This window comes from Felis catus, chromosome F1 (assembly GCF_018350175.1).
Source record: "Felis catus isolate Fca126 chromosome F1, F.catus_Fca126_mat1.0, whole genome shotgun sequence".
NCBI lineage: Eukaryota > Metazoa > Chordata > Mammalia > Carnivora > Felidae > Felis > Felis catus.
The window spans coordinates 24546682-24572790 of record NC_058384.1 but is presented as its reverse complement, the minus strand read 5'-3'; the positions used below and the strand labels follow the sequence as shown (position 1 = coordinate 24572790).

Genomic DNA, 26109 nt, shown 5'->3' with positions numbered 1-26109 from the left:
CCAGAATGCTTAATGCTTAAACTCTATTAGTGACCAAAAGCTCCTTCCCCAGGCACCACTCTCTATACATCCGGAGAAGGCCCTTTCGTATCTGCCCTTAGCTCTTTGTCTATGCCTCAGGGCTCTGCAAAGCAGTTTCTTTTCCAGATAGACCTCCTTGGACATTTGAAAAAAACCTCTCCATCCCCTTCCAAGGAAATGCGTGTAATAACTCCAACCTTCTCTCTTGGGACATGGTTTCAGTGCCTAATGACTGAGGAGTCCGGTGACTATTTGAGTTGGACACTCCACTGGCCCCCAGAAACCAGCTACATTTGCCCAAGCCCCATGGGTGTTCTAGGACATCTGTTTGCTATGTTTTGGGTGGGTGGGTGGTGCAGGAGAGAGGGCCCCTGGGGCTATGTGTTCATAAGCTGAGTGGCATGTTGGGAGGAGAAGAAACCAGAATCTCCCAGAAGCCTGGGAGAGCAACTCCGTCAGGAAGTAGTCTGGAGCATTCCTGCACCCGGGCCAAGGATGTTGTTCCAAGGACACTAACCTGGTGGCAACTGGGGTCTTCCGGGAGCATCAGAACTGGGAGGAGCTGGGATATCAGAATCTGGGGAGGCTTCCTCCTGGAGGTGACAGAGAGGGTGAGAGCCTTCATTCAGACAAAGTTCTTAGTTAGGAGTGGGACAGGGGGAGGCCAAATGGAAAGGAGCCAGATGTAGATGGCTTCCTAAAAGTTGGAGGGGTGGTAACAGGGAGACTAAGGAAAGTGCTGGTTAAAGGGGAGGCAGGGTTGGCCTGGTGGAAACAGTAGAAAGAAGAACCCTGACCCCCTCCTAAGAGGCCCTCACTGCCCAACCACATTGGAAATCCGCTGGAGATGGGGGAGGCCCCCGAGGCTTGTGTTAGCTCCCCCTCGCACTCCACATCTTGCTCCTTCAAAGGAGAAGGTCCATTTCTCATTTGTGTGGCATTTAAAACATTTTAAATGTTTTAATGGCTTAAAACATAAAGCCATCTGGGTATAGTAGCTCTGACCAGGGAGGGCCAAGCCCACAGAGGACAATCAGTTGCACAGTCTAGAGAGAGACAGGTTCCCCGCTGTCAGACATCTGCACAGTAGACCCAACAAAGACCACTCACCAGGCCTGGCAGAAGGGCAGGCCTTTGAGGAGTGAAGGGGAAAGCTGGCAAGGCCCAATCTCTGATGCCGTGAGTTCATGCTCTAAAACAGATTTCTCTTGTTTAATGGGATTTCCCCAGCCAACGCATTGACTGTTCCTCCAGGTGAAGAGAACTTTTCCGGGAAGACCTAACCTTCATATACTACAGGCTTTGGGTCCCAAGTCACCCGTGACCAGGAGGAGAAAGGTGGGTGGGCACAACGGGTCCCTCAGATGTCTCCACTTAGCACATCTGGGTGTTTTCCTTCCTTCACCCCAGGGTCTAGCTCTGGGCCACTGGCACCAACCCAAGGTGGACTCAGTGCTAGTGAGTGAATAAGGACAGCGCTTTTGCCACACCGCCCTTCCCCCCCTCCACAGAGAGGCCTGTCAGTCGTGGGGCAGAGGTCGGTGGGGGGGGGGGGGGAACGGGTAGAAAACAGATCCGGCCTTGGCACTACGTTACCTGGGGCTGCTGCTGAGCATGGATCCGCAGCTCAAGTGGTTCAAGGTAGTTGCAGGGAACGAGCCCCTTCTGTGGTGCAACATCACAAAATCAGAAAGGGGGAAAAGGGTGTGTTCATCGGCACCCATAGCACCCATACCGCCACAGGGTCCAGAGATGCGGGGGAGGGATGGGTATACGGGCAAAAGAAGGTAGCTGGTCGGCAAATGAGGTAGCAGACACCTCAGAAAGCTCCGCCATTGGCTGCCAGGATCCCATGGCCAAAGGAACCACCCCGGGTCCTCTGAATACCTGTCCGTTGAACATGACCGTAGCCCAGTTATCATTGCCCTTCTTCAAGACAAAAACGATGTTCCCTGGCATGACCTGCAGCTCTTCTGCGGTCTCAGGCACAAACCCAAACAGCACACGGTGGGCTTCCCCTTCCAGAGCCCTGCAGGGGTAGACGTGAGATGCCGTCCTCTATCCAGCCTGGACTGCATCCCGCCCACGGCTCTATGGGACAAGCAACAATGGACACGGGGCCGGGAGACATGCTCCAGGCACCCTCGAGCTCCACATCTATTGCCTCTGGGACCCTGAGCAGGACCAGGCAGGAAACTGCATGTGAACCCGCCCCATAACCCTAGAGGCAGTGGGACAGCAATGAAAGACAAAAGACAACGCAAGACAGCCGGGCATTGCTCCCCTTGCCCTCCCTTCCCTTCCGAGAAGGAAGCTTCCCGGGTGTGCTTGGCCAGCCCTCTGGTCTGAGCTGGGGTAGACAGGGCTAGTGTGACAAGGGGAGCACACAAGTCAGAGGGCAGGTGAGGGCTAGCTGGGTGAGAAAGGGGGGTGGGGAGGAGGGAGGCCAAGTGCCCCGGAGCCACAGCCAGCGGGCCAGGCACACAGCCGGAAGGAAATGAAGAGCAGGAAACCAGCTCCGGGGGGTGGGGAACGTGTAAAGGTGTCCCGAGACCACCCAGTGGTGTGCTAGGCAATGTCACTGTCCCTTTACCATCTCTTCAAGACCTACTTTGCTCTCGGAGGCCCTGGGAGTGCCATCTGTGCCACTTCGGAATGTGTGACATCGGGACTGGCTTCAGGGCTGTGTGATGTACCTGCTCTGGCTGGTGGCTCCCTCTCGCTCCCCCTCTGTCCCCTTCCCCTCAGCCCTGTTTCCTGCTTCCAAACAGTGGGCTATCTATGTAGGGGAGACAGGCTCCTCCAGCAGGCAGAGTTAGCAATGAGTTCATCAGCCCCCTCATTTTTATAGTTGCTGTTGTACTTTTTTTCAGTTAAAAAAACCCCACAAAAACACCTTCTTTATTGCGGAGGGGAGCCGGGCTTGCTTCCTTACTTAGAGGAAATTCCTCAGAAAGCTGTAAGTTGTGTCATTCTTGGCTTCTCATCTTATAGAAGAATGGCTCCTTTTTCTTGAGTCGTTCCTCGTCTCCAGAGACCACGTGCCCATAGGGAGTGAAAAACGCCCACTCGGGAAAGGACACACTACCTAGCTTCCCGCTCTGCGCGCCTGACTCCCGAAAGCTCTGGCCTCCGCCTCTTCTTTTTTTTTTTTTTAACGTTTATTTATTTTTGAGACAGAGAGAGAGACAGAGTATGAACGGGGGAGGGGCAGAGAGAGAGGGAGACACAGAATCGGAAGCAGGCTCCAGGCTCTGGGCCATCAGCCCAGAGCCCGACGCGGGGCTCGAACTCACGGACCGTGAGATCGTGACCTGAGCTGAAGTCGGACGCTTAACCGACTGAGTCACCCAGGCGCCCCATGGCCTCCGCCTCTTCTGAGGACGCTGCTGCCGGTGCAAAATGGCTCCCCAACCTTTGGTCAGTGTTCTGGCCCCAGAGGGACATGTTCCACAGACTGCCACCCTTCAGCAATGACCCTCGCTATGTGGGTGGCTGTGCACGTTGACCTGGGGGCACAGGGACACCATGTAGCTATAGCCAGACCCCTGTGGTCAACCCTATCACAGTCCAAGACTCCCATTCCCCCTACATCACCCTGTTCTAAGCCGGAAAACAGAAAGAGTCCACGTATTAGGCTAAGTTCTGCAGGATTTAGACCCTGACCCCAGCTTCATCTTCTTCACTCTTTTCATTGCCATCAGTTCAGGCTTTGAGCTCAGATAGTCTGCACACTGATCTAAATCTAACTTACCTGAAGATCTCTGGGGTTTTGGGTCTGGGTGGAGGTTCAGCTGCCTGTGGAACATTCAGGAGAAATGAAGAAGGGAAGGATAGTAAGGGAAGGAGTGGGGGCGAGAACAGACCGTTAATGGTAATTTGAGCCTTCTTCCACACCAGAAAATCAAAGAATGCATTTCTAGCTGGCTCAGAACACTGTCTAGGGAACGGGCACAGTGTACTTTGACTAAACACTGGAAAATCACCCCTCCCCCCAGGCCCTGGGTACAGTTTCACTAGCACAGCAATTTCTCTTGAGCCAGTCCTGGTTTCTGGAGAATTTTAGCTGTCCCAGAGCAACATGGCGTCACGAGGGGTGCTTTTGACCTTGAGCTCGGTCCCTTTCCTAGGAAAGTTTCCAAAAGCTCTGTTCTATAATTAATGTCTGCTATATCACGTGACACTTGTGGGTATTTAAAATCAACTCAGAACCCACTGACCAGGCAGGAATCTCCTTTCAACGTGTTCCCTGTTCTACACTGAATACCATGGAGCCCACTGATCCGGCTTCTTCCTCCTTGTGGTGTCTCTGCTGCTCTGACGCCCAGGGGGCCTCCACAGGGGCTTTCTTTGTGAAGGAACAAATCAAAGGATCCTGAATCTCTCTAGCCTCCTTTGCTCATCTCACCCTCCAGAGCCCCAGCGTTGGTCACATCCTGGGCTAGCGGCCGCCATTCTGATCCCGGTAGGCTGTCGGTGCTGCCGTCCGAGTGACCAGGTGTGTGAAGCCTGGAGTGCGGCTGTCACGCTCAGAAACCCTTCCCTGTGCTAGTGCTGCCCAGTACGGCTCTAGTGCAACAGCTCAGGTGTTCCTCAGCCTGTCTTCCCTTCTTCCCTTCACAAGGATGGAAATGCCTTCACATTTCTAGACTCCTTACGTCATCCAGTCCGCTCAGAACCATCTCTCTGAGCCCAGATTGGTCAGAAAAACGGCTCCCTCCTGGCACCCATCACATTCCTGAGGGAATCCCCTGCACATAGGCAGATGCATGGAGCGGGACCAGCCCACAGCCTCAGACCCCAGGCCCCACGGAGTCCCCTACTAGGCCCTGCGTCTGAGAAGAGGCATCGTCAAAAAGCCTTCTATAGCCTGCCTTTCAATTTCCTGAGAGAATAGTCCAGGCTTCAGGAGAGACTGTCAACAGAGGCTCTCTTAGAACACAGAGAAGTGAAGACTGGGATTGGGGGGAAGCAGGAGAGGTGGTTTCTGGGAACTTGAGGTTAAGCCTAAAACTGCCTCATTCTCCTCACAGTCACGGAACCCGTGACCGAGAATGGCCAGGCAGACACCGTCAGCAGCAATGAAAGGTCAGTTGAAGGAGCCCTTAACATGAGGCAGTTCAGCACAAATACTCTCCCCAGCTGGATGTTTCCAGAGAGTCCTGGAGACCCGGATCCAGGGAGAAGGACAGGGCTGCCTCACCTGTGGCTGCAGAGGGGCAAACCCCGAGAAACTGTCTTGATCCACCACAGATGCCACCACCTGCAATCGAGGGAGGAAGGTGTAAGGGCCCTGCCAGCACTGTCTCCCCATGCCTCATGGTTTTCCCCGAGATCCCTCCTTTCTCGCACCCTGGATCCATTCTCACCGGAGCCTGGTCCCAGAGTGGATAGTGGCTAAGGGTTGGATTGTTGACCCTCTGAGTGAGAAGTTCCAGAAACTGAAGTAACTAGTGCCTTCCCCGCCCTGCTAACCCAACAGGCTCTCACTCTAGCTCTCTTTTTTTTTAATCGAGGTGAAATTCACATAATATAAAATTGACCATTTATTTTATTATTTATTTATTTATCATTTTGTTAATGTTGATTTATTTTTGACAGAGAGACAGAGAGAGAGAGAGAGAGAGACAGAGCACAAGCAAGGCGGGGGAGGGGGCAGAGAGAGAGACAGACAAACAGACAGACAGAATCTGAAGCAGGCTCCAGGCTCTGAGCTGTCAGCACAGAGCCCAATGCGGGGCTTGAACTTGTGAACTGTGAGATCATGACCTGAGCCAAAGTCGGACACTCAACTAACTGAGCCACCTGGGTGCCCCTAAAATGAACCATTTTAAAGTGGACAATGCAGTAGCGTTTAGGACACTCACAATCCTATACAGCCACCACCTCTACCTAGTTCCCAGTCATTTTCCTCACCCCCCAAAAAACGCCACACCCACAAAGTGGTTAGTGCACATCCTTCTCTAGCTAGCACCTGGCAATCACCAAATTGCTTTCTATTTGTGTACGTTTACCCATTCTAGATGGTTCATATAAAGGTAATTATGCAACATGTGGCTTTTGTGTCTGGCTTCTTTCACATGGCGTGATGTTTTCACGTTTCACCCATGCTATGACTTATATCTGTACTTCACTCCTTTCTATGGCTATTCCATTGTATGTCTATATCACATGTTGCCTATGCATTCATCCACCGATGGGCTGAGGGGTGGTTCCACTGACCCAGGCGCCCCTGAGCTCTGCTGCTCTGCCAGAACCAGCTACCCAGCCGGGCAGCGTTAGCCCTACAGATAAGTCAAAGCCAAGTACAGGTCTGGAAGGGGACTGCTGGCTCACTCGGGCTCATTTCTGAGAGGATTTAAGACCTGGATTTAAAGGAGCCCAGTTTACAAAGGAGCATAACCATAGAGCTGTAGAAGTGGAGATATCAAGAGCACCAAGCCAAGAGGATGCCATGCTGGTCCGTTTCACTAACATGTTCCCTCCACATTGACTGAGGGCCTCATAGCTGTGTTTCCTTTCCACTGGCTCAGCCCCCAAGCTGCACACACTGTGATTAAGCCTGTGGCTCCCACCCAGGGTCAGGCTGGAAGGGCAGGATGAGAGGAACTTGCAGACAAGAAGCTAGAAGCGTTTGCCTGCCTTTCTGCAAGACCTCCACACCGGAAGCAGTCTCTAGCTGCCTGCTGGCCACGGAGAGCACCAGGGGGGTGCCCTCATCCCAGGAGTCTGTCCCACCCTGGTCCATGCACGGCCCATCCCATAGAAGACCCAGGGGAAGCTGAGTGAGCCTACTTACTGTCGCCTTGCCGAGGTAATCCTTCTTGGCCAGCTGAGCCACTTGCCTCTCGTTTGGTCGAAACAGCCTGCCCACAGGGATCACCACAGGCTCATACAGCTTCTGTTTCTAGAACACAGCACGGTATTTCCTTATCTGGGAAACAGGGGTAATGATGCTTGTCCTGCCTCCCTCACTGAACAGACGCAAAGATTCACTGAGATAACCTCACAAAAGTTTTTTTTTTTTTTTTTAATGTGTCAAGACTGAACTTGTTATTATTTCGGAGTATCTAAGGTAGGAACAGTTGGTTTCTATATTGTCTTGCCCCGAGAGGCTGTGTGGACATCTGGCTGTGTTATCTGCTCAGCATGCTTTTTCCCTAGGGGGCTGCCCCTCTCCCACTCTCTGTGGCTCGGGTGGGGCTGTCACTGAGCACAGGGGACGCCACAGCCACAAGGTGGCCCAGGGCCCAAGCAAGGCCCATGACAGGCCTCCCTTGGGACTGGTGGCTGCTGACCTGGACAGGCATAGAAAGACTGACTTGAGCCCCCTTCTCCTTTTTTTAAAAAATGTTTTTTAAAAATCTGATTTAAGACTTGTTTTATCCCAATGTGCTCTGACAAACCATGGATCATTTTCACTATTTGTTCACAGAATCAATGTGTTTTTTTGAGGGCCATCGTGTGCCTGGCTGTGAGGACTCAGAGGTGAGCACAGCCTCTGGCCTCCTGTGCTCGGATCCAGCCTCCAGTCCCGAGTCCCCCCGGTGCCACCCCAGAGCTCCCACGTCCCCAGAGGGTGTCTGGAGGCAGGGCTCTGCCATCCCCAGCTTCAAGCCTCAGCTTCTCAGCGCTCGCTGCCAGGTTCAAGATCCTACATGGAATCGTACCCCAAGATCAGTGTAACCCAGAGCTCAGAGAAGGTAAAAGCGCCACTTGTATGGTTCCTCAATCCACGTGTCCACTGAAACAAATACAAGTCCAGTGAAAATCCTCTTGCCATCCCACATCATCCATATACTTACCCAAACACACTCCATGGCTTTGTCAATTTTAGAATGTCTCGGCTCAGACTTCATGCTCATGGCCAAAGCTAAATGTTCCTCAGCCTTTTTCCACTCCTCCTTCTTGGCATACATGAAAGCAACATTATATAACACCTAGAAAAGCACAGACCATAACACAAAACTTGAGGCTGCTCCAAATCTAGGCACCAGGGAAGAGCTTGCCTGTAGCTTCTGGAATGTTGCCTGGAGGCATGCCTCCCTTTCTCAGCTTTCCTGGGAATATCTAAAGTATAACACGATCAATCTTGTTACCAAGTCATGCCCGGTCCAAGGACGGTATTAAGAAAACATCACTTAATGCATAAATCCAACATCATGTGCATTGTTCTTTCAACAATCAAATAGGTCAGGAGGGAACAAAAACTATGGTGTTGCTTTAGTAGCGAGAAGAGCGATGTGCTCAAGGCCCTTTGAAGAGTGGGGAATAAAATCCATGCCTGTGGCCTCCCAGTCCAGCTCCTCCTGCCTCTGAGCCTAGGCTAAAAGGCTGAACAGGTACAGGGTGGGGAGAGAGAAGGTTCCAGATGCATCATCCTGCACCGGCACCAGCAGAACCCTGCCTGAAACAGAACAAGACTGTGGTATAGTCATCGGGGCAGGAGGAAACTCCATGGACAAAAGTGCAGTAGAGCTGGAAAGAGACTCAGCACAAACCCCAGGCAGCGCTTTACTGGGGACAAGCGGGAACAACACATTCACCAATAATCATGATTTCCCAAGTCTTGAGTTGGGTGGTAGGTTCAAGAGTGTTTGTTTTATTATTATGCCTTCAACTTACGCACACGATCAAATCTTTTTTGGATGCATCAGCAAGATAACACAACCACTTGACGAATGAAGGGAAAAGACCCTCAAGCAAAGTTGGAAAAGCAACAGGGAGCGGAAGAAGATCAAGATGGCAACTAATAACGCGGGTTAACTTTCCTTCATTTTCAGGACGGTGCAGCAAGGTCTTACGGTACCCGACACCAGGTGTGGAGAATGAGCTGAGCAGCCAGGAGCTTTGTTCGGATGTCAGTTATAAGAGTCACAGCCTGATGCCCCGGGTGGGGTGGAGGTGGTTTGCCAGAGCCTCAGAGCAGAGGTACGGTTGGTCAACTGAGGCCTAGTCGAGAGGCGTTGGCTGGCCTTCTCTAACATGTAGAGGCAGTGAGGTGCAGGGGTTAAGGGCACAGGTACCCCAGGGCTGTTTCTGGTATGTGGCCTCAGCTTCACTGTAAATTGGTGACAGTGACTGTGGCTGCTTCCAGACTGTTGTAAGAAATAAATGAATAATTCATAGAAAGCGCTGCTGCAATTGCTTGGCGCATGGTGGGTATTCGACAAACATTTACTCCTACTATGACTACTGTTTGCTGTGCTATGTTGGGGCTTGATGGAAGGCTGAGCAAAGGAGGGCTTTCATCCCCCCAAGTCCTGCCTGCCTTCTCAGGGAAAGTAACAATGCCTGCATGCTTTAGGGGAAGACCACAGGGCTGAGTTTTGCAGACTGATGCCATCCGGGGATTCTTTGTGTTTATAATCAGAGGCTAAAACTAGGAAGGACTTTGTGCTCCTGGAAATCGGTGCTGCCTGTTGGAGGCAGTGTCACTGTCATTCTCCTTGCCATCATCATCATCATCATCACTGATGCCACCTACTGACCACCCATTGTGGGCCTTTTTGTCTACATTATCTCTAAGCCACACAAACCACCATATGAGCTGTGGCCTCACTTCTGTGCGTCTATAGTTTTTCCACTGCAATTCTCTTGTCCCCACCTCACCACCTCAGATTACACATGACCATGAGCTCCCCGGTGCTAACACCTTGTCTTGTGGACCACTGGACCTCTATGCCCAACACTAGGAGGCACTAGAAATGTGTACAAAAATACATGGGTTTATTAATGAATGTGGATGAGGTAAGTACTCAGTCCTTCTTTACAGATGATAAGGAGCCTGAGGCTCAGAAATGACATATAACTTAACCTAAAATTGTACAATGAGTAAGTGTTGGGCTGGGATTTGATCCCTATCTACCTGATTCCAAAGTCTTTGCTTTTAATGGTAGCCAGCTTCCAAGATGGCCCCCAGTGATTCTCACTTCTTGGCCCTCACCCTCTTGTTTCCTCCCACAACCAATGTAGCTGACGTGTGTAGCCAATAGGATAGTATGGAAACGAGGGGGTGTGGCATTTGAAGCTATGTTATAAAAGACATTGACCCTCCATATTAATTTCTCTCGGATCACTTCTTTCTCTGGGGGAAGCCAGCTGCCATGTTCTGACAAGACTCAGACAGTGTGATGGAGAGTTTCATGAGCAAAGACCTGAGGCCTCCTACCGACAAGTAACACTAACTTGCTAGACACATAAATCAGCTTAGAAGGTAGACCCTTGGGCCCCAGTCAAGCTTTCAGATGATGGCAGTGCTGGCCAACATCTTCACTGCAACCTCTTGAGAGCCTCTGAGCCAGAACCATCCAGCTACACCACTCTTGGATTCCTAACCCCAGAAATTGAGAGATAATAAATGGTATTGTTTCAAGCCACTGCATTTCAGAGCAATTTGGTATTCATCAATGGATAACCAATGTACTTCCTCTCTGTAACAGTCTGCCACCCACATCCCCAATTTGGTGCAGGGCCTCATCCAGATAAAAAGAACGGTTTATCAAGGCAAGTACAGACGGGTGGCAGGATTGTGTTTCCATGGAGTTAGTGGCTGGTGCAGGGTGATGGGACCAGGAGTAAGCCCAGAAGCAAAGATTTAGATTCCCTTCCCAGGCTATTTCTCAGCCTCCATGAACTGTTGCCTTCATGCACGCTCGATTGGCCCAGCCCAGTGCTGGCCATGTGTGCAGGAAGCAAGGAGAACTCAAGTCTGCTTAAAAATTCCTATTTGGCTCTCTGCGACCTTCTTCTTAAGACCTTTTCCCACAACAGGTTTTTGTCACTCCATGACTGGAAAAACCCGAGACTCTTCAAAAAGAATGGTGTGATTTTGCAGAAGCCAGGATTCTACCCTGGTGGGAAGAGAAGGGGTGGCCTTATAGGTAGGAAAATGATGGGATGGTCCCCTGTGGCATAAATAAGGGCCTTAGACCCTGAAAACTCCAGCTTCACCTGCAAAGAGGCCCCCACAGCCAGTATTTCCTGCCCCTTGGTCATTTCAGCTCCAATTACAGGGGAACATTCCTCCCATAGAATTCTGCTTTGATGCCAATGTTTTATGATCCCTTTTTCTAGAGCCACTTGGTCTTCCAACCGTTTAATCTGTACAAGTGGTTCTCCCTGGGCAGGGGTTGGGGGGGCTGGTGATTAGAAATGTCTAGAGATATTTTAGGTTGTCCTGTGGCCGGGAGGGGTGGGGCTACTGGGATCTGATGGCTAGAGGCTAGTGTACTGCTAAACCAACCCCAGTGCCCAGGACAGTCCCCTACAACAAAGCAGTACCTGCCCCAAGGCATCAGTAGTGGCCTGGTTCAGAAACCTGACTCTAGAAGCTGGCTGAATGCGAACCAGTTCTCTGAAATTTCCAAAGCCTCGTTTTCCGAGACTATGAGAAGCTGTTAGCCTGCTGCAGGGCAGGATGGGGGCACATGTCCCCAGGGGCCTGGGCAGCTGTGGCCTCTATTATTAGCCCCGAGCAACCCTGAGAACGCTTGGCTTCTCCTAAGAGACTAAAGCAAGGGGATTTTTTTTTTATCAGCAATTCTTCTAAATAAAGATCTGATAAGTGCAGGGATTTTAGGTTTTAAAGCTGGTGCTGTGTATTTGGAGTTTAGGAGGGGGGTGGGGAGGGTTGGTTGGAGAAAGCACACGAGGCTGTGAAGTCAGAGCCAGTGATGTTTCTCCCTTCTGGTAACACAGAAAATAAGTTCTCCTTCTATGGAAACCTTCCCTCAATTTGTGCTTTGAGCTGTTCTTTGAACTAGGGGGGACAGATTTGTGCCAAATTATCCTCACTCTTTCTCTGGGTATCGACCAAGTACATGAGGCCTGAACCATTAATAGCAAAGAGCGTGGTCTGTAACTTGGGAACAGAGCGAGGTTACGGCAGGTCCTGCGTGGATAGCAAACCCATGATTTTGGATTTGTTAGTATAATGCTAAGCAAATAGCTTGTCAACCTGAATTATGAAAATTATTATGAATACTTTCACAGGCCAGCACACTCGGGTCCAGCCTCCCTTCAGAGAGCCCAGCAGGCTCATTTCTGCACGGTCCTTTGAGCCTCGTTAAGAAAATGCATGCTTCAATAACCAGAGACTCCAGGATGAGCCTGAAGGTATCAATCCGAGGCTTTTCTTTCTTTCTTCTTCTACTTGTTGTTTTTAAATGTTTATTTTATTTTTGAGAGAGAGACCAGAGTGTGAGTGGGGAGGGGCAGAGAGAGAGGGAGACACAGAATCCGAAGCAGGCTCCGGGCTCTGAGCTGTCAGCACAGAGCCCGACTCAGGGGCTCAAACCTGCAAACCATGAGATCATGACCTGAGCTGAAGTCAGACACTTAACCCACTGAGCACCCCAGATGCCCCAATCCGGGTCTTTTCTTTTTTTTTTTTTTTTTTAAATTTTTTTTTTTAACATTTGTTTATTTTTGAGACAGAGAGAGACAGAGCATGAATGGGGGAGGGGCAGAGAGAGAAGGAGACACAGAATCCGAAGCAGGCTCCAGGCTCTGAGCCATCAGCCCAGAGCCTGACGTGGGGCTCGAACTCACAGACCGCGAGATCGTGACCTGGCTGAAGTCAGACGCTTAACCGACTGCGCCACCCAGGCGCCCCAGTCCGGGTCTTTTCTTAAGGGGAAATCGGAGTCCTGAGGCACAGGAGGCTTTTCCAAGCCCCCAGGGGTTTCAGCTGATCGCTGTGCATCAGAACTGTCTGCTGTCCCTCAGCCACCGTGCACTCCTGCCCAGGCTGGGCCCTTCCTCCTTACCTCACAGGCAAACAACTTGAACTGCAGCCCCAGAATCTTGTAGTCTATCAGCTGATTCCCTCGAAGCTGAGTCAAGGCCTCTTTAAGGTCTTTGATAGCTGAATCATATCTGCAGGGCAGAGAGAGAGAGGAAACACAGTCCAGGGCACAGAGGAGCAAATGTGGGACAGGATGGGTGTCTGCCTCCTCCCTTTCCTGACCCATCTCACTGGGACAAAAAGGCTTGCTGGTCCCTTTTGGCCTGCTCTAGTTCTTTGCCAAGCCCGAGCCCCAGTATCTCCTAGTGCTCAGTGTGAGTGGCGCCCCGTGGCGTGTGCATGCCAGTACCCCTGTCCCCTCCCCCAATCCACAGTCTCAGGAAGCCACAGGGATTTTCTTCTCTGTTAACTGCATTCAACTCCCACCTTTCTGACAAGGAGCTTGTCACTTCCCAGTGGAGCCCTCACCCTCGCCGCCCCTGAGTCTCCGGAGCTGATTTGGAGCACTGCTCCCTCTCCCCTCCCCACCGTCAGGCCAGGCACAGCTCCCGGGGCCCCTTCCACGGCCCACGACATCACCCTCCTTCCCGGAACTTTCTCCTTCAGCTTCTTTGGAGTCCAACTTAGCTCTTGGTTTTGCGGCCTTCTTAGTCTCCCCCGGCCGCTGCCCTCCCCACACACTTTGGAAAACAGAAGAAAGAAACCACCAATTAAGCCAGATGGCTTTTCTAATGCTGCTCCTGGCACTGCCCTTTGGCTTTGTTGCATTGGCACCGTGCTCACTGGTTCAAGGTGTACGGGCTGCTGTCGCTGGATTTGCGACAGAGAACGGGGCTGACCACATCAACAGTGCCTTCCTCAATGTGGGCAGGACCCAGACCAGGTCTCCTTGGCCTGCCCCTGACCTCCGCAGAGGCCCCAGTGAGAGGCAGCCCTTGCTGGGCGGCAGGGGGTGGGAGGCACGAAAATCAAGCCGTCCCCACCTCCCTAGCGCCCTGGCCGGCAGGAACAAATTTCCCTGGCTGGTTGTGGGCAACAGAAACAACAGTGCCGAGGCCACTGTCTGACCTGGAGCTGCCGTGAGCAGCTGCCCTTGGAGGCAAGCCTGGAATCAGGTCACGGGCTGGTCGCGTGGTGTAGGGCAGGCACCCCAGGACAGGGGCCACGAGCGCAGGACCAGGCCCATCAGTTGTGCTATTAACCGGGAGACCTTGGCAAAGTACTTCCCTGGTCTCAGGTTCTGCACCAATAATACGAGCACAGGGGCACCTGGGTGGCTCAGTCTGTTAAGCCTCTGACTTCAGCTCAGGTCAAGATCTCATGGTTTATGGGTTTGAGCCCCACATCAGGCTCCATACTCAGAACCTGCTTGGCATTTTCTCTCTCCCCCGCTCTCTCTGCCCCTCCCCCTCTTGTGCTTTCTCTCTCTCTCTCTCTCTCTCAAAATGAATGAACTTAAAAATTTTTTTTAAATACTTAAAAATAACATGAGTGTATTATGTATAGGAGCATATTGTATTCGAGAAGCATATAATAGGAGGAAGTTCCTAGGATGTGGTCCAAGATCTAATTTCTGGAGTCAAAACCACTTGGACCTGAGTCCTAGCTCTGCCGCTTATGATCTGGTGATGGAGAGAAGGTTGTTGAATTTGTCTGAGTCTGTTTGCTCCTCTTCACAGAGAATAATTGTAGCATGTGCCTCCCAGGGTTGTTGTGGGAACGAAGTGAGATGTGCTCAGGATCATGCTTGGCACACACAGCAGGTTTACTGCTATTATTATTAATTATTTTAGCTCTAAAATTCTGGCAATTAAATTCATACACCCATCCTTTATTATGTGCTGAACACGGTACGGCGAATGAGGTATTATCCGGAGGTAAAACCCCACGGCTGTAGCAGCTGGAACCGTGACCTCAGCGGGCTTCAGGGCTGACCAGGAGGACGGGCTGGCCTGACAGGCCTAAGCTGCGTGAGCCCCGGGTGGCTGGGGCAGAAGCTAGACATTCTGTCACCCTTGCTTTGAAGTAACTCCCACAGCAGAGGTGTCTATAGGAGTAATGGAAGAAAGGCTGCATCTGAGCCAGGAGAATGGCTTTCTCTCTCACATCCTTGCTGTGTTCACACAGATGATGGTAAAACCCGTTAAAAGCGCACAGCCACTCCTTCAGAAGCAGGAAGCACGTCAGGTGGTTTCTATGTTCTTGGAGACGTTGCGGAGAAGGGGGAGGGAGCGGGCATCCCTGTTTCTTCTTTCTAAGCTGGGAGACTGGGTGACTGGCTCGGATTCACGGAGCCCGGGAGAAGGGCAGGCGGAAACGCAGGTGTCCTGGTCCTTGGGCACAGCCACTTTCCACCGTGCCAGGCGCCTGTGTGTGAGGTAGCGGAAGGGCCCCAGAGGGCATGCTTGGAGCGCTGCCAGCGTTCACCTGCACCTGTGCCTTCCTCCCTGGCCAGCTGGCCGCGCAGGTGGGTTTCAGCTGTGACGTAACACCGCCTGTGTCTACCTGGTAGTGAACGAGCTCCACATGACCCTCAGAATTCTCCCGTCCAGTCCGACAGGTTCTAAAGATCCGGGTCCCGGTGGGAGGGAGAGAGAGAAAGAGCTGACAGATTACTCAAAGTGCTCACTTTGTGCTAAGAATGTCTGGTTTCAAAGCATCGCCCTAACTGCCTGCTGCACCCACAGCGTCCCCTAGGAGGCCAGGGTGCTGGCAGCTTCCTGCGGGTTCTGCTGGGCCAGGCGGGAGGGCTTTCTCCACACCCACTCAGAGATGCTCTCCCGGGCTGCCCTGGACCCAGAGCCCCCATCCCCCCCCCTCCCCCCCCCCCCCCCCCGGGAGGGCTCACCAGCACAGCAGCAACCTCACGTGGCTTTTCACCAGCTCTCAGCCCGAGAGGGTTTACAATCCTCATTTTTGCAGTACTCCCCGTAAAGTTTTCTCAGGGACCACTGACATTCCTGATTGTTCCTGCGCCACCACTGCCCAGGCAGCCCAGGATCCTGCAGCTCCGGCACTTGTATCCAGGATGCTGGAGAATTCTAGCAAGCTGAAGTCAAAATGTGAGACACCTCCATGCAGGGGGAGGCTCTGTTGTGCTGCGTCTGTGGGCCAGCTCCGTCTAAAGTGTTCGCCGTTCCTATCACAGCCCTAAGATTCATAAGGCTCAGGGTCCGAACTGCAACTTAGAGCTCCTTCCCCTTCCAAAGGAGAAGGCTGGGTGGGACAAGGTCCTGGTCAGCACTGAGGCACCGCCTGCCTTTTCGAACACACACTCAAACTTCGTTCTCTGCAATTTCATAATGATGGGAGAGCCATGCAACAACACGTAAAAGTGGGGGAAACGGAGAGAAAGAAGCACGCATAACATTGTCACCCTACACAAGTCCCATTGTAATCTGGAAGAATTCCTAACCTACTCATTAAGAAGTCATTTTCCTGGACCCCATGGCACTCATTTCATTTTTTTTTTTAATATATGAAATTTATTGTCAAATTGGTTTCCGTACAACACCCAGTGCTCATCCCAACAGGTGCCCTCCTCAATACCCATCACCCACCCTCCCCTCCCTCCCACCCCCCGCATCAACCCTCAGTTTGTTCTCAGTTTTTAAGAGTCTCTTATGCTTTGGCTCTCTCCCCCTCTAACCTCTTTTTTTTTTTTTCCTTGCCCTCCCCCATGGGTTCCTGTTAAGTGTCTCAGGATCCACATAGGAGTGAAAACATATGGTATCTTTCTCTGTATGGCTTATTTCACTTAGCATAACACTCTCCAGTTCCATCCATGTTGCTACAAAGGGCCGTATTTCATTCTTTCTCATTGCCACATAGTAGTACTCCATTGTGTATATAAACCACAATTTCTTGGGGTGCCTGGGTGGCTCAGTTGGTTAAGCCGCCGACTTCAGCCCAGGTCATGATCTCACGGTCTGTGAGTTCGAGCCCTGCGTCGGGCTCTGTGCTGACAGCTCAGAGCCTGGAGCCTGTTTCAGATTCTGTGTCTCCCTCTCTCTGACCCTCCCCCATTCATACTCTGTCTCTCTCTGTCTCAAAAATAAATAAACGTTAACAAAAATTAAAAAAAATAAATTTTAAAAAATTAAAAAAACATAAACCACAATTTCTTTATCCATTCAACAGTTGATGGACATTTAGGCTCTTTCCATAATTTGGCTATTGTTGAGAGTGCTGCTATAAACATTGGGGTACAAGTGCCCCTATGCATCAGTACTCCTGTATCCCTTGGGTAAATTCCTAGCAGTGCTACTGCTGGGTCATAGGGTAGGTCTATTTTTAATTTTTTGAGGAACCTCCACACTGTTTTCCAGAGTGGCTGTACCAGTTTGCATTCCCGCCAACAGTGCAAGAGGGTTCCCGTTTCTCCACATCCTCTCCAGCATCTATAGTCTCCTGATTTGTTCATTTTGGCCACTCTGACTGGTGTGAGGTGATATCTGAGTGTGGTTTTGATTTGTATTTCCCTGATGAGGAGCGACATTGAGCATCTTTTCCATGTGCCATGGCACTCATTTCAAAATAATCTCTTCTAGCACTTTCCCCTTTCTGCCTTGTGTTATAGGTGTTAGTGTTTGTGACCTCTTTCTCCCTTTTAATTTTTAAGTTCCTTAAAGCAGAGGGTATATTTTGCTTGCTTTTAATTAATTCCATAAACATTTATTAACTACTATATTAGACACGGGAATACAAGAGTGAATAAAGATTTCTCTTGAGAAATTCAAAGAGTAGTGAAGGAGATAAATATATAAGCCAATATCTGTCACCGATGTTATTTTCTTCTTCTTTTTTTTAAAATTTATTTATTTTCAGAGAGAGAGAGGGAGAGTGAGCAGGGGAGGGGCAGACAGAGGGAGAGAGAGAGAATCCCAAGCAGGCTCTGCACTCTCAGCACAGAGGCCAATGTGGGGCTCGAACCCACAAACCTCAGGATCGTGACCTGAGCCAAAACCAAGAGTCAGTACCCCCACAGATGTTATTTTAAAAGACACAGAAGAGGGGCACCTGGGTGGCTCAGTAGTTTAATCATCCAGCTCTTGGTTTCAGCTCAGGTCATGATCTTACAGTTTGTGGGTCTGAGCTCTGCATCAGGCTCTAGGTTGACAGTGGGGAGCCTGCCTGGGATTCTCTCTCCCACCCTACTCTCTCTCTCTCTGTCCCTCCCCCATGTGCTCTCTCTCTCTCTCTCAAAAAATAAATAAACTTTAAAAAAGGTAAAAAAACAAAAGAAAAGAAAGAAAGAAAAAAAGAAAAAGGCACAGAAGAGAGTGGTTACTGCCGTAGTGGTCGAGCAGACTCGGGAGAATGCTTGCAGGGTGAGTGAGTGGGTGGGCAGCTGCGGGACCACATAGAAGCAGGCCGAGGAACTTTATCCTTTAGTACTAGAATCCACTGGAAGTTCTTTTTTAAATTATTGATAGAAAGCGAGCACGTGTGCACACAGGCGAGGGGCAGAGGGAGAGAGAAAGAATCTTAAGCAGACCATACTCTGCGTGGAACCTGACGCAGCACTTGATCTCATGACCCTGACCCTGGGATCATGACGTGAGCCCAAACCAAGAGTCATAGACACTCAACTAACTGAGCCACCTAGTTGCCCCCTGCTGGAAGTTCTTAAGCAGATCACATTTATTTTTTAAAGATCACTCTGGAATAAGTAAGACAAAACTAAGGGATGAGAAACCAGTTTGGAAGTGATTGCAACAGTCCTGGTGAAAATGAGGGTCTAAACCTGATGGAGAAAAATGGGTGGGTTTAAGAGACATTTGAGAGGTCAACTTGACAAGGTTTGGGAAAAGAGACATGCTGGGTTGATCCCAGGTAGAGATTTAGCAGCTGGCTGGCTACAGGTGGAGGTCAATGCTGTGGGAAAGGGTGAGATTCCTAACGGTTCATGTACGGATCTTTAGGGGACACAGAACCCCCTGAAATTTTATGTAGAAGTATGTATGTGCTTGTATGTGCTTTTCTGGAAAGATACCCATAAATTTTGCCATTTAGCAACCATTGCTATTGTGATAAGAAGGGAAAGTGTCAAGGGCAGAGCCTTGGGAGGTGGGGACACTAATGCCTATGGATCGAGCAGAAGAGACAGCTCAGAAGTCCAGAATAGTGGCTTATTTATATTATTTCCTCAGTAGATAGTCGCTGAATTGATGATAAAGTTTGGTAGATTTTTTTTCTCTCAGACTTAACTATTATCAACCACAGACTAATTGAATCCTAGGTCTCATTCCTATATCTTTCTAAGATCTCTGCTTCACTCAAAATCCAAGCCTTTCTGGGACTTCTGGGCATTTTTGTGTAGAAATTTCTTCTGGGAGCCTTCCCTCATTGCCAGTTGTCTCCCCTCATTATAGGCTGTTAGAGCTAATTAAAGGATGGCCTTAGAGTTCGTCTTTTGAGATTTCAGACCGACTGGAGGATTTGTGCTCAAGCCTCCCTGCTCATTCCATCCATCTGGAGAACATAGGGATGAGGGAGTGGGGGGACAAGGAGAATAAGGAGAGAGAATAAGAAGGGAGACAGGCAGGACGCCACCAAAAGGTAAATTCTTGTATATATCTTCCTTCAATCCCAGGCTTTCTCTCCCTAGATAGCCTCTGTGTCTGTGGTTTTTCTTCCGGGAAGACTTCACTCCAGCCCTTCCTCGTTCAGGTAATTGTATCTACATCTTGGAAGTCCTCTGAGCCTCTAATGGTTGCCCCTAGCAACAGCGGAGCACAGCAGCTTTCTAGGTTCTGTTTCTGATAGATCCTACGATCCAAGCCTTTCAAGATTGCCCAGGATGAGAGCCCAGCCGTTCCCCAATACCTAGATGTTCTCTGCTATTTCCCCTTTGCCCTGCCTCACCTGCTGAGGATCCTCTCTATCTCTCTCTCTCTCTCTCTCTCTCTCACACACACACACACACACACACACACACCCACACACCACACCACCCACACCATGACCTCACCATTTTCACTGTTGGAAAGTTCTTCCTTAGGCTGAGCCAAACTCTCCTTCCCTAGAACTTGTGCCCATTAATAGAACAATGTCTACAAAGGGAGGTTTGCCATCCCCTAAGACATTTTAAATTGATGCTTAGGATATTTTTCCTTTGCTATTTGTATGTCTGTTTTGGGGGTATTGGGAGGTGAGGAGTGGGAATTGAGATTAGCTTTCATTTTGCATTTATGTAGTGTTTTACTAATGATTTTGTGTTGACTGTAAACATAGGAGAAATACAGATAGGCTGATAGAAGACAATAGAAATCCCTAAAATGTCACCAACTCAGAAAGAACTACTGCCAATGTTTTGGCCTATGGCCTTCCAGACCATTCTGTGAAACAGAAATGGAATTGTGTTATACATATTGAACTCTGTGTTTTAAAATTTAACGTCTACTGTGAAATTTTCCCCATATTAATATATAAGCTACTTATTTATCTGTATTAGTATATCCTTATACATATGTTAATAGTTTCCATTGTCATTTTGGGGGCCAAACTGTATTTCATTGAATGGATTAAACCAGGCTTTTGTAAACACATTCTGTGGAAATGCAGGAGGGCCTTGATGTGGTCTCATGATAATCCTCATTGTGTGATAACTCAATACCTCCTCCTAGTAGTAGACCATCATGGGTATTCCCTTGATGGCCAAAATATTTACCACCAGCACTGCCCAAGCTATGACCCATCAGGGATGCTGGTGGGGCATCACACCCGCTGAATGGAAGGCCTACGTTACGTAGGCTCGTTGTGCGCTAAGACACAGCAGATTTATAACTGGGAGGCAGGCTTGTGTTCCCTCCCTCCTTCCCTGGGGAGGGCTTCTGCCTCATGCTGACTTTTGCATAACTGCCAGAGAAGTTCCAGTCACACTTCCCAACAGAAGCTGGAAAGATACTTCACAAACACCAAGCCCAGCAGCACCAAGACCCTGTCTGGGCTTCTCTGCAAACTTCCCCAGCTTGTGCAACACAAACCACTTACTTCTCTATCCGGTAATAGAGCATCCCTCTTTGGAAGTAGGCCACTGCCAAGTGCTTGTCTCGGTTAATGCTTCTGGTGAAGGCCTGTGGAGAGAGAAAGGATCTGTAGGTGGCCAAGGACTCAGGCGGTGAGGAATGTGAGATGAGCCCAAAGGGAGAGGCAAGAAGGGTCATGAGAATGGTCCGGAGCTTGAAGGTGACAAGAGGTCAGATACCTCTGTAAAATGGAGATGTTAGGGGCGCCTGGGTGGCTCAGTCAGTTAAGCCTCCCACTTCGGGTCAGGTCGTGATCTTGAGGTCGTGAGTTCGAGCCCCATGTCAGGCTCTGTGCTGACAGCTCAGAGCCTGGAGCCTGTTTCCGATTCTGTGTCTCCCTCTCTCCCTCTGCCCCTCCCCGGCTCATGCTCTATCAATCTCTCTCTCTCAAAAATAAAATTAAAAAACGTCAAAAAAAATTTTTTTTTAAATTTTTTTTTCAACGTTTATTTATTTTTGGGACAGAGAGAGACAGAGCATGAACGGGCGAGGGGCAGAGAGAGAGGGAGACACAGAATCGGAAACAGGCTCCAGGCTCTGAGCCATCAGCCCAGAGCCCGACGCGGGGCTCGAACTCACGGACCGCGAGATCGTGACCTGGCTGAAGTCGGACGCTTAACCGACTGCGCCACCCAGGCGCCCCCAAAAAAATTTTTTAAAGGAGATGTTAGTATCTGAATTTCAAGATTACTGACTGAATTTCAAGATTACTGACAATTAGATACGAAAACAATTAAAATGCTTTTATATATAGTATTATTTAGTAAATAAAAATTATGAAATCAAAATAATAACAAGAATGCATGTAAAATGCCAGTAGTAAGGACGGAAGCAGGAAACCAAGTAAAGGCCCGGAGAATGAGGGGCCCAGAAGCTGAAGAACTGGAGGACGCATCTATGCAGCGAGAGGAAGGCCCGGCAGTGAGCCAGCAGGGAGGTGACCGGCGACCCCTGCACAGCCTCACCAAGGAGCCCCTCCGCCGAGGCGGGAGCAAACAGCCCCCGCTGGCATAGCTGTGCCCAGGCTGGCTGCTGTGCTCAGCCAGCCTCTCCCCCGACAATGTGCTCTTTTGTCTCCAGCAGCCCCCGGAATCTGGGGTGCTGTTCACTCAGCCTCTGAGAGGAGGTGGGGACTGAGGTCCTCCCCTGGCCAGATGTAAGGTCCTCGCCTCTGCTCCCATCTGCTCCCCCTTAGACCTGACATGAACTTGTCTGGCTGTGTGGGTATTCCAAGTGTCTTCACTCCTCTCCCTTTGCCCACTGCCTGGTCACAGTCACGGCCAGGATGGCTGTGGGAGGAGCTCTGGCTCTAAGGGTGCTGGGGAGTCCGTCCATACCCCCTTGCCAAGACTGGCCATAAATGGGGAAAATAGCATTTACACGGTGGCGTGAAGCGACACAGAATTGAATAGTTGCTGCCTCACCTCATTCTCATCTTTGTCCCTCTCAGGAAACTGAGAGTCAGGAGTCTACGTGACCTGCCAGAGACCAAGGTCTAGAGAGAGGCAGAGCTGGCAATCGAACCTGGATCTTCTGCTTCCAAATTCCAGTCCCTCTCCAGCTTACCCTGACAAACCCAAAGAGTGATCACTGAGAACGCTCAACCCTACACTAGGGAATATGAAAGAGAAAAAAACATTTGAAAAAGATGCCAGGACACCCACAGCATGCCCTCGGCAGACATCGTTCATCAATCACAGTATGATTTCCTTCTGGCAGCCTCAGAAGCTCCCCAAAAAGTGGAAGATTAATGAAAATTGTCACTTGAGAGGAAATCCATGTTTCTTAAGTCCCTCCTCTTGATCGCAAGGCCGGCAAAGCTCAGGCACACGAAGGGGCTTTTTAACCGGGTGTGAAGCAGTGAGGTGGAGATCTTGTGGCCAGCAGGAGTTCAGAGAAGGAAACAAAACCAGGAGAGTCTTCATAAAGGTGTTAAAGAATGACTCCAGAGCGATTTGAATAGACGGACAAGAAAGGAGAGCAAAACCCACATCGAGTGGTTCCCAGCCCAGAGCCCAATAGAACCACCTGGGGAGCTTTTAAAAACTAAAGCTGCACAGGCCCCTCCCCAGGCCAATTCAATCAAGATCCCCGGGGGTGGGGCCTGTGCAGCTCTTGCTCTTTCAAAGCTCCCGAGAGGTTTCTAAAGCTCTAAAGCGCAGCCCGGATTGAGAACCACTAATTACCCGGCACGGAGGAGGCCCCTGGCGAGAGGGGAGAGGGGCCTCCACTCACCTTCTCCGCCTCGGGCATGTTTTCCAGGATTGTGTGCATGCAGCCGATGTTGAAGCAAATCCTGGAGTGGGGGTCCTGGACTGCAGTGAAGGCGTCCAGGGCTCCCTTCCAATCCTTCTTGTCAGCTGCCAGCACCCCTTCATTCCAGAGGCTGATGGCCTCAGCCAGGGACATGGTCAGGCGCAGGCCAGGGGGCTTGGGGGGGCTGCCAGGGGACAGGGAGAGGGCAAGCTGGTGTTTCCCTCAGCGGGGCCGCTCCCAGACCCTCGCTTCCCTGTTGCGGTGCTCAGAATGTGCTCCCTGAAGACAACCTCTCAGTGTTGCAAAGGTTCAGGAAATGTCCCCACCTTTTGGCAACTGACGCACAATCCTAACGTGAAAGAAAAGGAAAGAGAGAGGGAGGGCAAGTGGGGGCGGAGTGTGGAGGAGAGGAAGTACATCAGATACTGCCTGCCATGGGTCACTTCCCCAAAATGCTTCTGCTCTGTCTCCCAGCTGGCTTCTCTCTTCCACCCCTTGCTTCGGGGCAGCTTCTGGTCAGGTCTCTGCCCCCAGGCTCAGGGCAACCTCGACAGGTGGATGCACCTGCTTGGGCCTCCATTTCCGTATTGTTATTAAATGAGGGTGTTGGGGGTGCCTGGATGGCTCAGTCTTTTAAGCCTTTGATTTCAGCTCAGGTCATAATCTCACAGTTCACGGGTTAAAGCCCCTTGTCGGGCTCTCTGCTGTCAGCACAGAGCCCCCTTCAGATTGTTTGATCCTGCCTCTCTCTGCCCCTCCCCAACTGGTTCTCTCTCTCTCTCTCTCAAAATAAATAATAAATTTTTAAAAACTTAAAAAATTGAGGGTGTTGGATGATAGGATAGTTCTCTTCAGTCCTAAATGAATTCCTTGCTCACTTTCTCACAACCTCATAGACTGTCTGGATAGATTTATTTTTGATCTTGAGCAAAAACAAGCAATTAACAAATTACTGAGACAGGACGGTCTTCGGTGTCCACCTGGATCCGAGATAACTGTTATGAACTCGTAGGAAGCTCAGAGGGGATCAATCTCCCACAAAGGAAGAATTCTGTGTGGCAGGTGAGGATAATAAAATCAAAAAATAAGAAACAACAAGGAGCCGGATCAGTCAGTTAAGTGTCCGACTTCGGCTCAGGTCATGAAGGTCATGATCTCCCGGTTTGTGAGTTCAAGCCCCACAAGCTTGTCACTTGTGTTGACAGGCGAGGAGCCTGATCAGGATCCTCTGTCTGTCTCTCTCTCTCTTTCTCTCTCTCTCTCTCTCTCTCTCTCTCTCTCTCTCTCTCTCTTTCTGTCCCTCCCCAGTTCTCTCTCTCTCTCAAAAATAAACATTAAAAAAAATTAAAAATTAGGAGCCAGATATGACAGTGAATTATGAATTCTTTCATCCCTCTGTGAAAAACTGAAGACAGGAGGAGTCTAACTAATGCGTTCCTAGTCTCCACAAAAACGGGGTTAAGATTCCTTTCCTTGCTGTCCTGGAAAAGGAAGGATCAATGAAACCTCCCTGGAGAGTAATTGGGAGCAGAGAGTATAACTAGTTTTATTTGCTCGATCCTGACTTCTTGTTAACATTGGTTCAAATGCATGTTTACGAGGATCAACTATTGTTCTGTAGTAACCAAAAGAACTCACAGGTTATCAGTCACCTTCCCCAAACAGCCCGAAAACAAACTTTAAAAATGTACCTTCCATAGGGCTTGCAGGGCCGATTGAAAATCGAGAAGGTGTGTGTGTGTCTGTATGGAGCATCCCCTGTGTTTGGAAGCCCTTCCCACCTCACTCCTTTGCCTGGAAAAGCCCAGTTAAACGTCCCACTTCTCTGAGATCTCGCCGCACAATTCAGGTAGTAGAGAGAATTTTCCCTTACTTTGAATTTCTTTTAATGTTTATTTATTTTTAAGAGAGACAGAGATAGAGTGTGAGCAGGGAGAGCAAGAGAGACAGGGAGACACAGAATCCAAAGCAGGCTCCAGGCTCCGAACTGTCAGCACAGAGCCTACTCGGGGCTGCAGATCATGACCTGAGCCAAAGTTGGACGCTTTGCCGACTGAACCGCCCAGGCGCCCCTCCCCTCCTTTGTACCACCTTGTCCCTAACACTTAGGCTGTATTTGTTGCAATTTATTTCTGCATCTGCTCAACGCCTGTGAGCTGGGCCATGGCTTCTCATGCTAGGACCCCCAGAACCAATGCTCAATTAAATGATGAAGGGATATCTTAAAAGGAAGTTAGAAATCATTGGCAAATGACTGGCAGGTGGCAGTGATACTGGAAGGAGATACTGTGACTCCAACCAGTGAATAATCAAAACTTGATTAGCATGTATGTTGATTATTACTAGGAAAACCAAGTCGTTAAAAAAATTTTTTTTAATGTTTATTTATTTTTGAGAGAGGGGTTGAGAGAGAGAGAGAGAGAGAGAGAGAGAGAGAGAGAGAGAGAGAGGCAGAGAGGGGAAGACAGAATCGGAAGCAGGCTCCAGACTCTGAGCTGTCAGCACAGAACCCAACCTGGGGCTCAAACTCATGAAGTGCGAGATCATGACCTGAGCCGAAACTGGACACTCAACCGACCGAGTCACTCAGGAGCCCTGAAAACCAAGTGGTTTTGTAGCTAAGCTAGATTTTATTTAAACTTTTTTTTGTTGATCCTTATTTTTTTATTTTATTATCCTCACCTGCCACACAGAATTCCCCTTAAGATGACCCCCATGACTTTTCTAGCCTTATTTTCTGGACTGTGCCTTCACAAAGCCCTACAAACTCTCCCACTTGTTTCTGTCCCTCTAGGTCTGCATTTCCTGCCTCTTTGCTTTGGCCCAAGTCACTTCATCTCACGTCTGCACCTTCAGACCCACCTTGCATAGCGCCTGCTCAAAGATCACTTGCCTTCAGAAGCCACCTGGAAATAATCAGGCTCCCCCGAAGCCCGCAAACTGTGATCTCACCTTCTCCCATGTGACACTTAATCACTCTCCCCCCAGAGAAGAGTTATGTGTGTGCACCTGCATCTTGGCCCCTCACACAGACCGTACACCTCCAGGGGGCAG

General features: G+C 50.0%; 1 protein-coding gene across 2 annotated transcripts in view; it reads right to left on the bottom strand.

Moving 5' to 3' along the window:
• The window catches only part of NCF2 (neutrophil cytosolic factor 2), a 34091-nt gene extending 10531 nt beyond the window's left edge, over positions 1–23560 (bottom strand). Inside the window, exons 1-10 of one of the 2 annotated variants that reach the window (XM_003999260.6) lie at positions 23035–23560; positions 20765–20847; positions 12792–12900; positions 7827–7961; positions 6821–6928; positions 5225–5284; positions 3776–3819; positions 1909–2050; positions 1618–1686; positions 539–614 (exon numbers count right to left, since the gene is read on the bottom strand). In XM_003999260.6, coding sequence (XP_003999309.1) covers positions 539–614; positions 1618–1686; positions 1909–2050; positions 3776–3819; positions 5225–5284; positions 6821–6928; positions 7827–7961; positions 12792–12900; positions 20765–20847; positions 23035–23208 — 1000 coding nt within the window. In that variant the 5' untranslated portion in view covers positions 23209–23560. Of the gene's footprint in view, positions 1–538; positions 615–1617; positions 1687–1908; positions 2051–3775; positions 3820–5224; positions 5285–6820; positions 6929–7826; positions 7962–12791; positions 12901–20764; positions 20848–22223; positions 22818–23034 lie in introns of those variants that run through there. The other variant, XM_045049095.1, reaches the window with a different exon arrangement.
• Positions 23561–26109: the final 2549 nt, after the last annotated feature.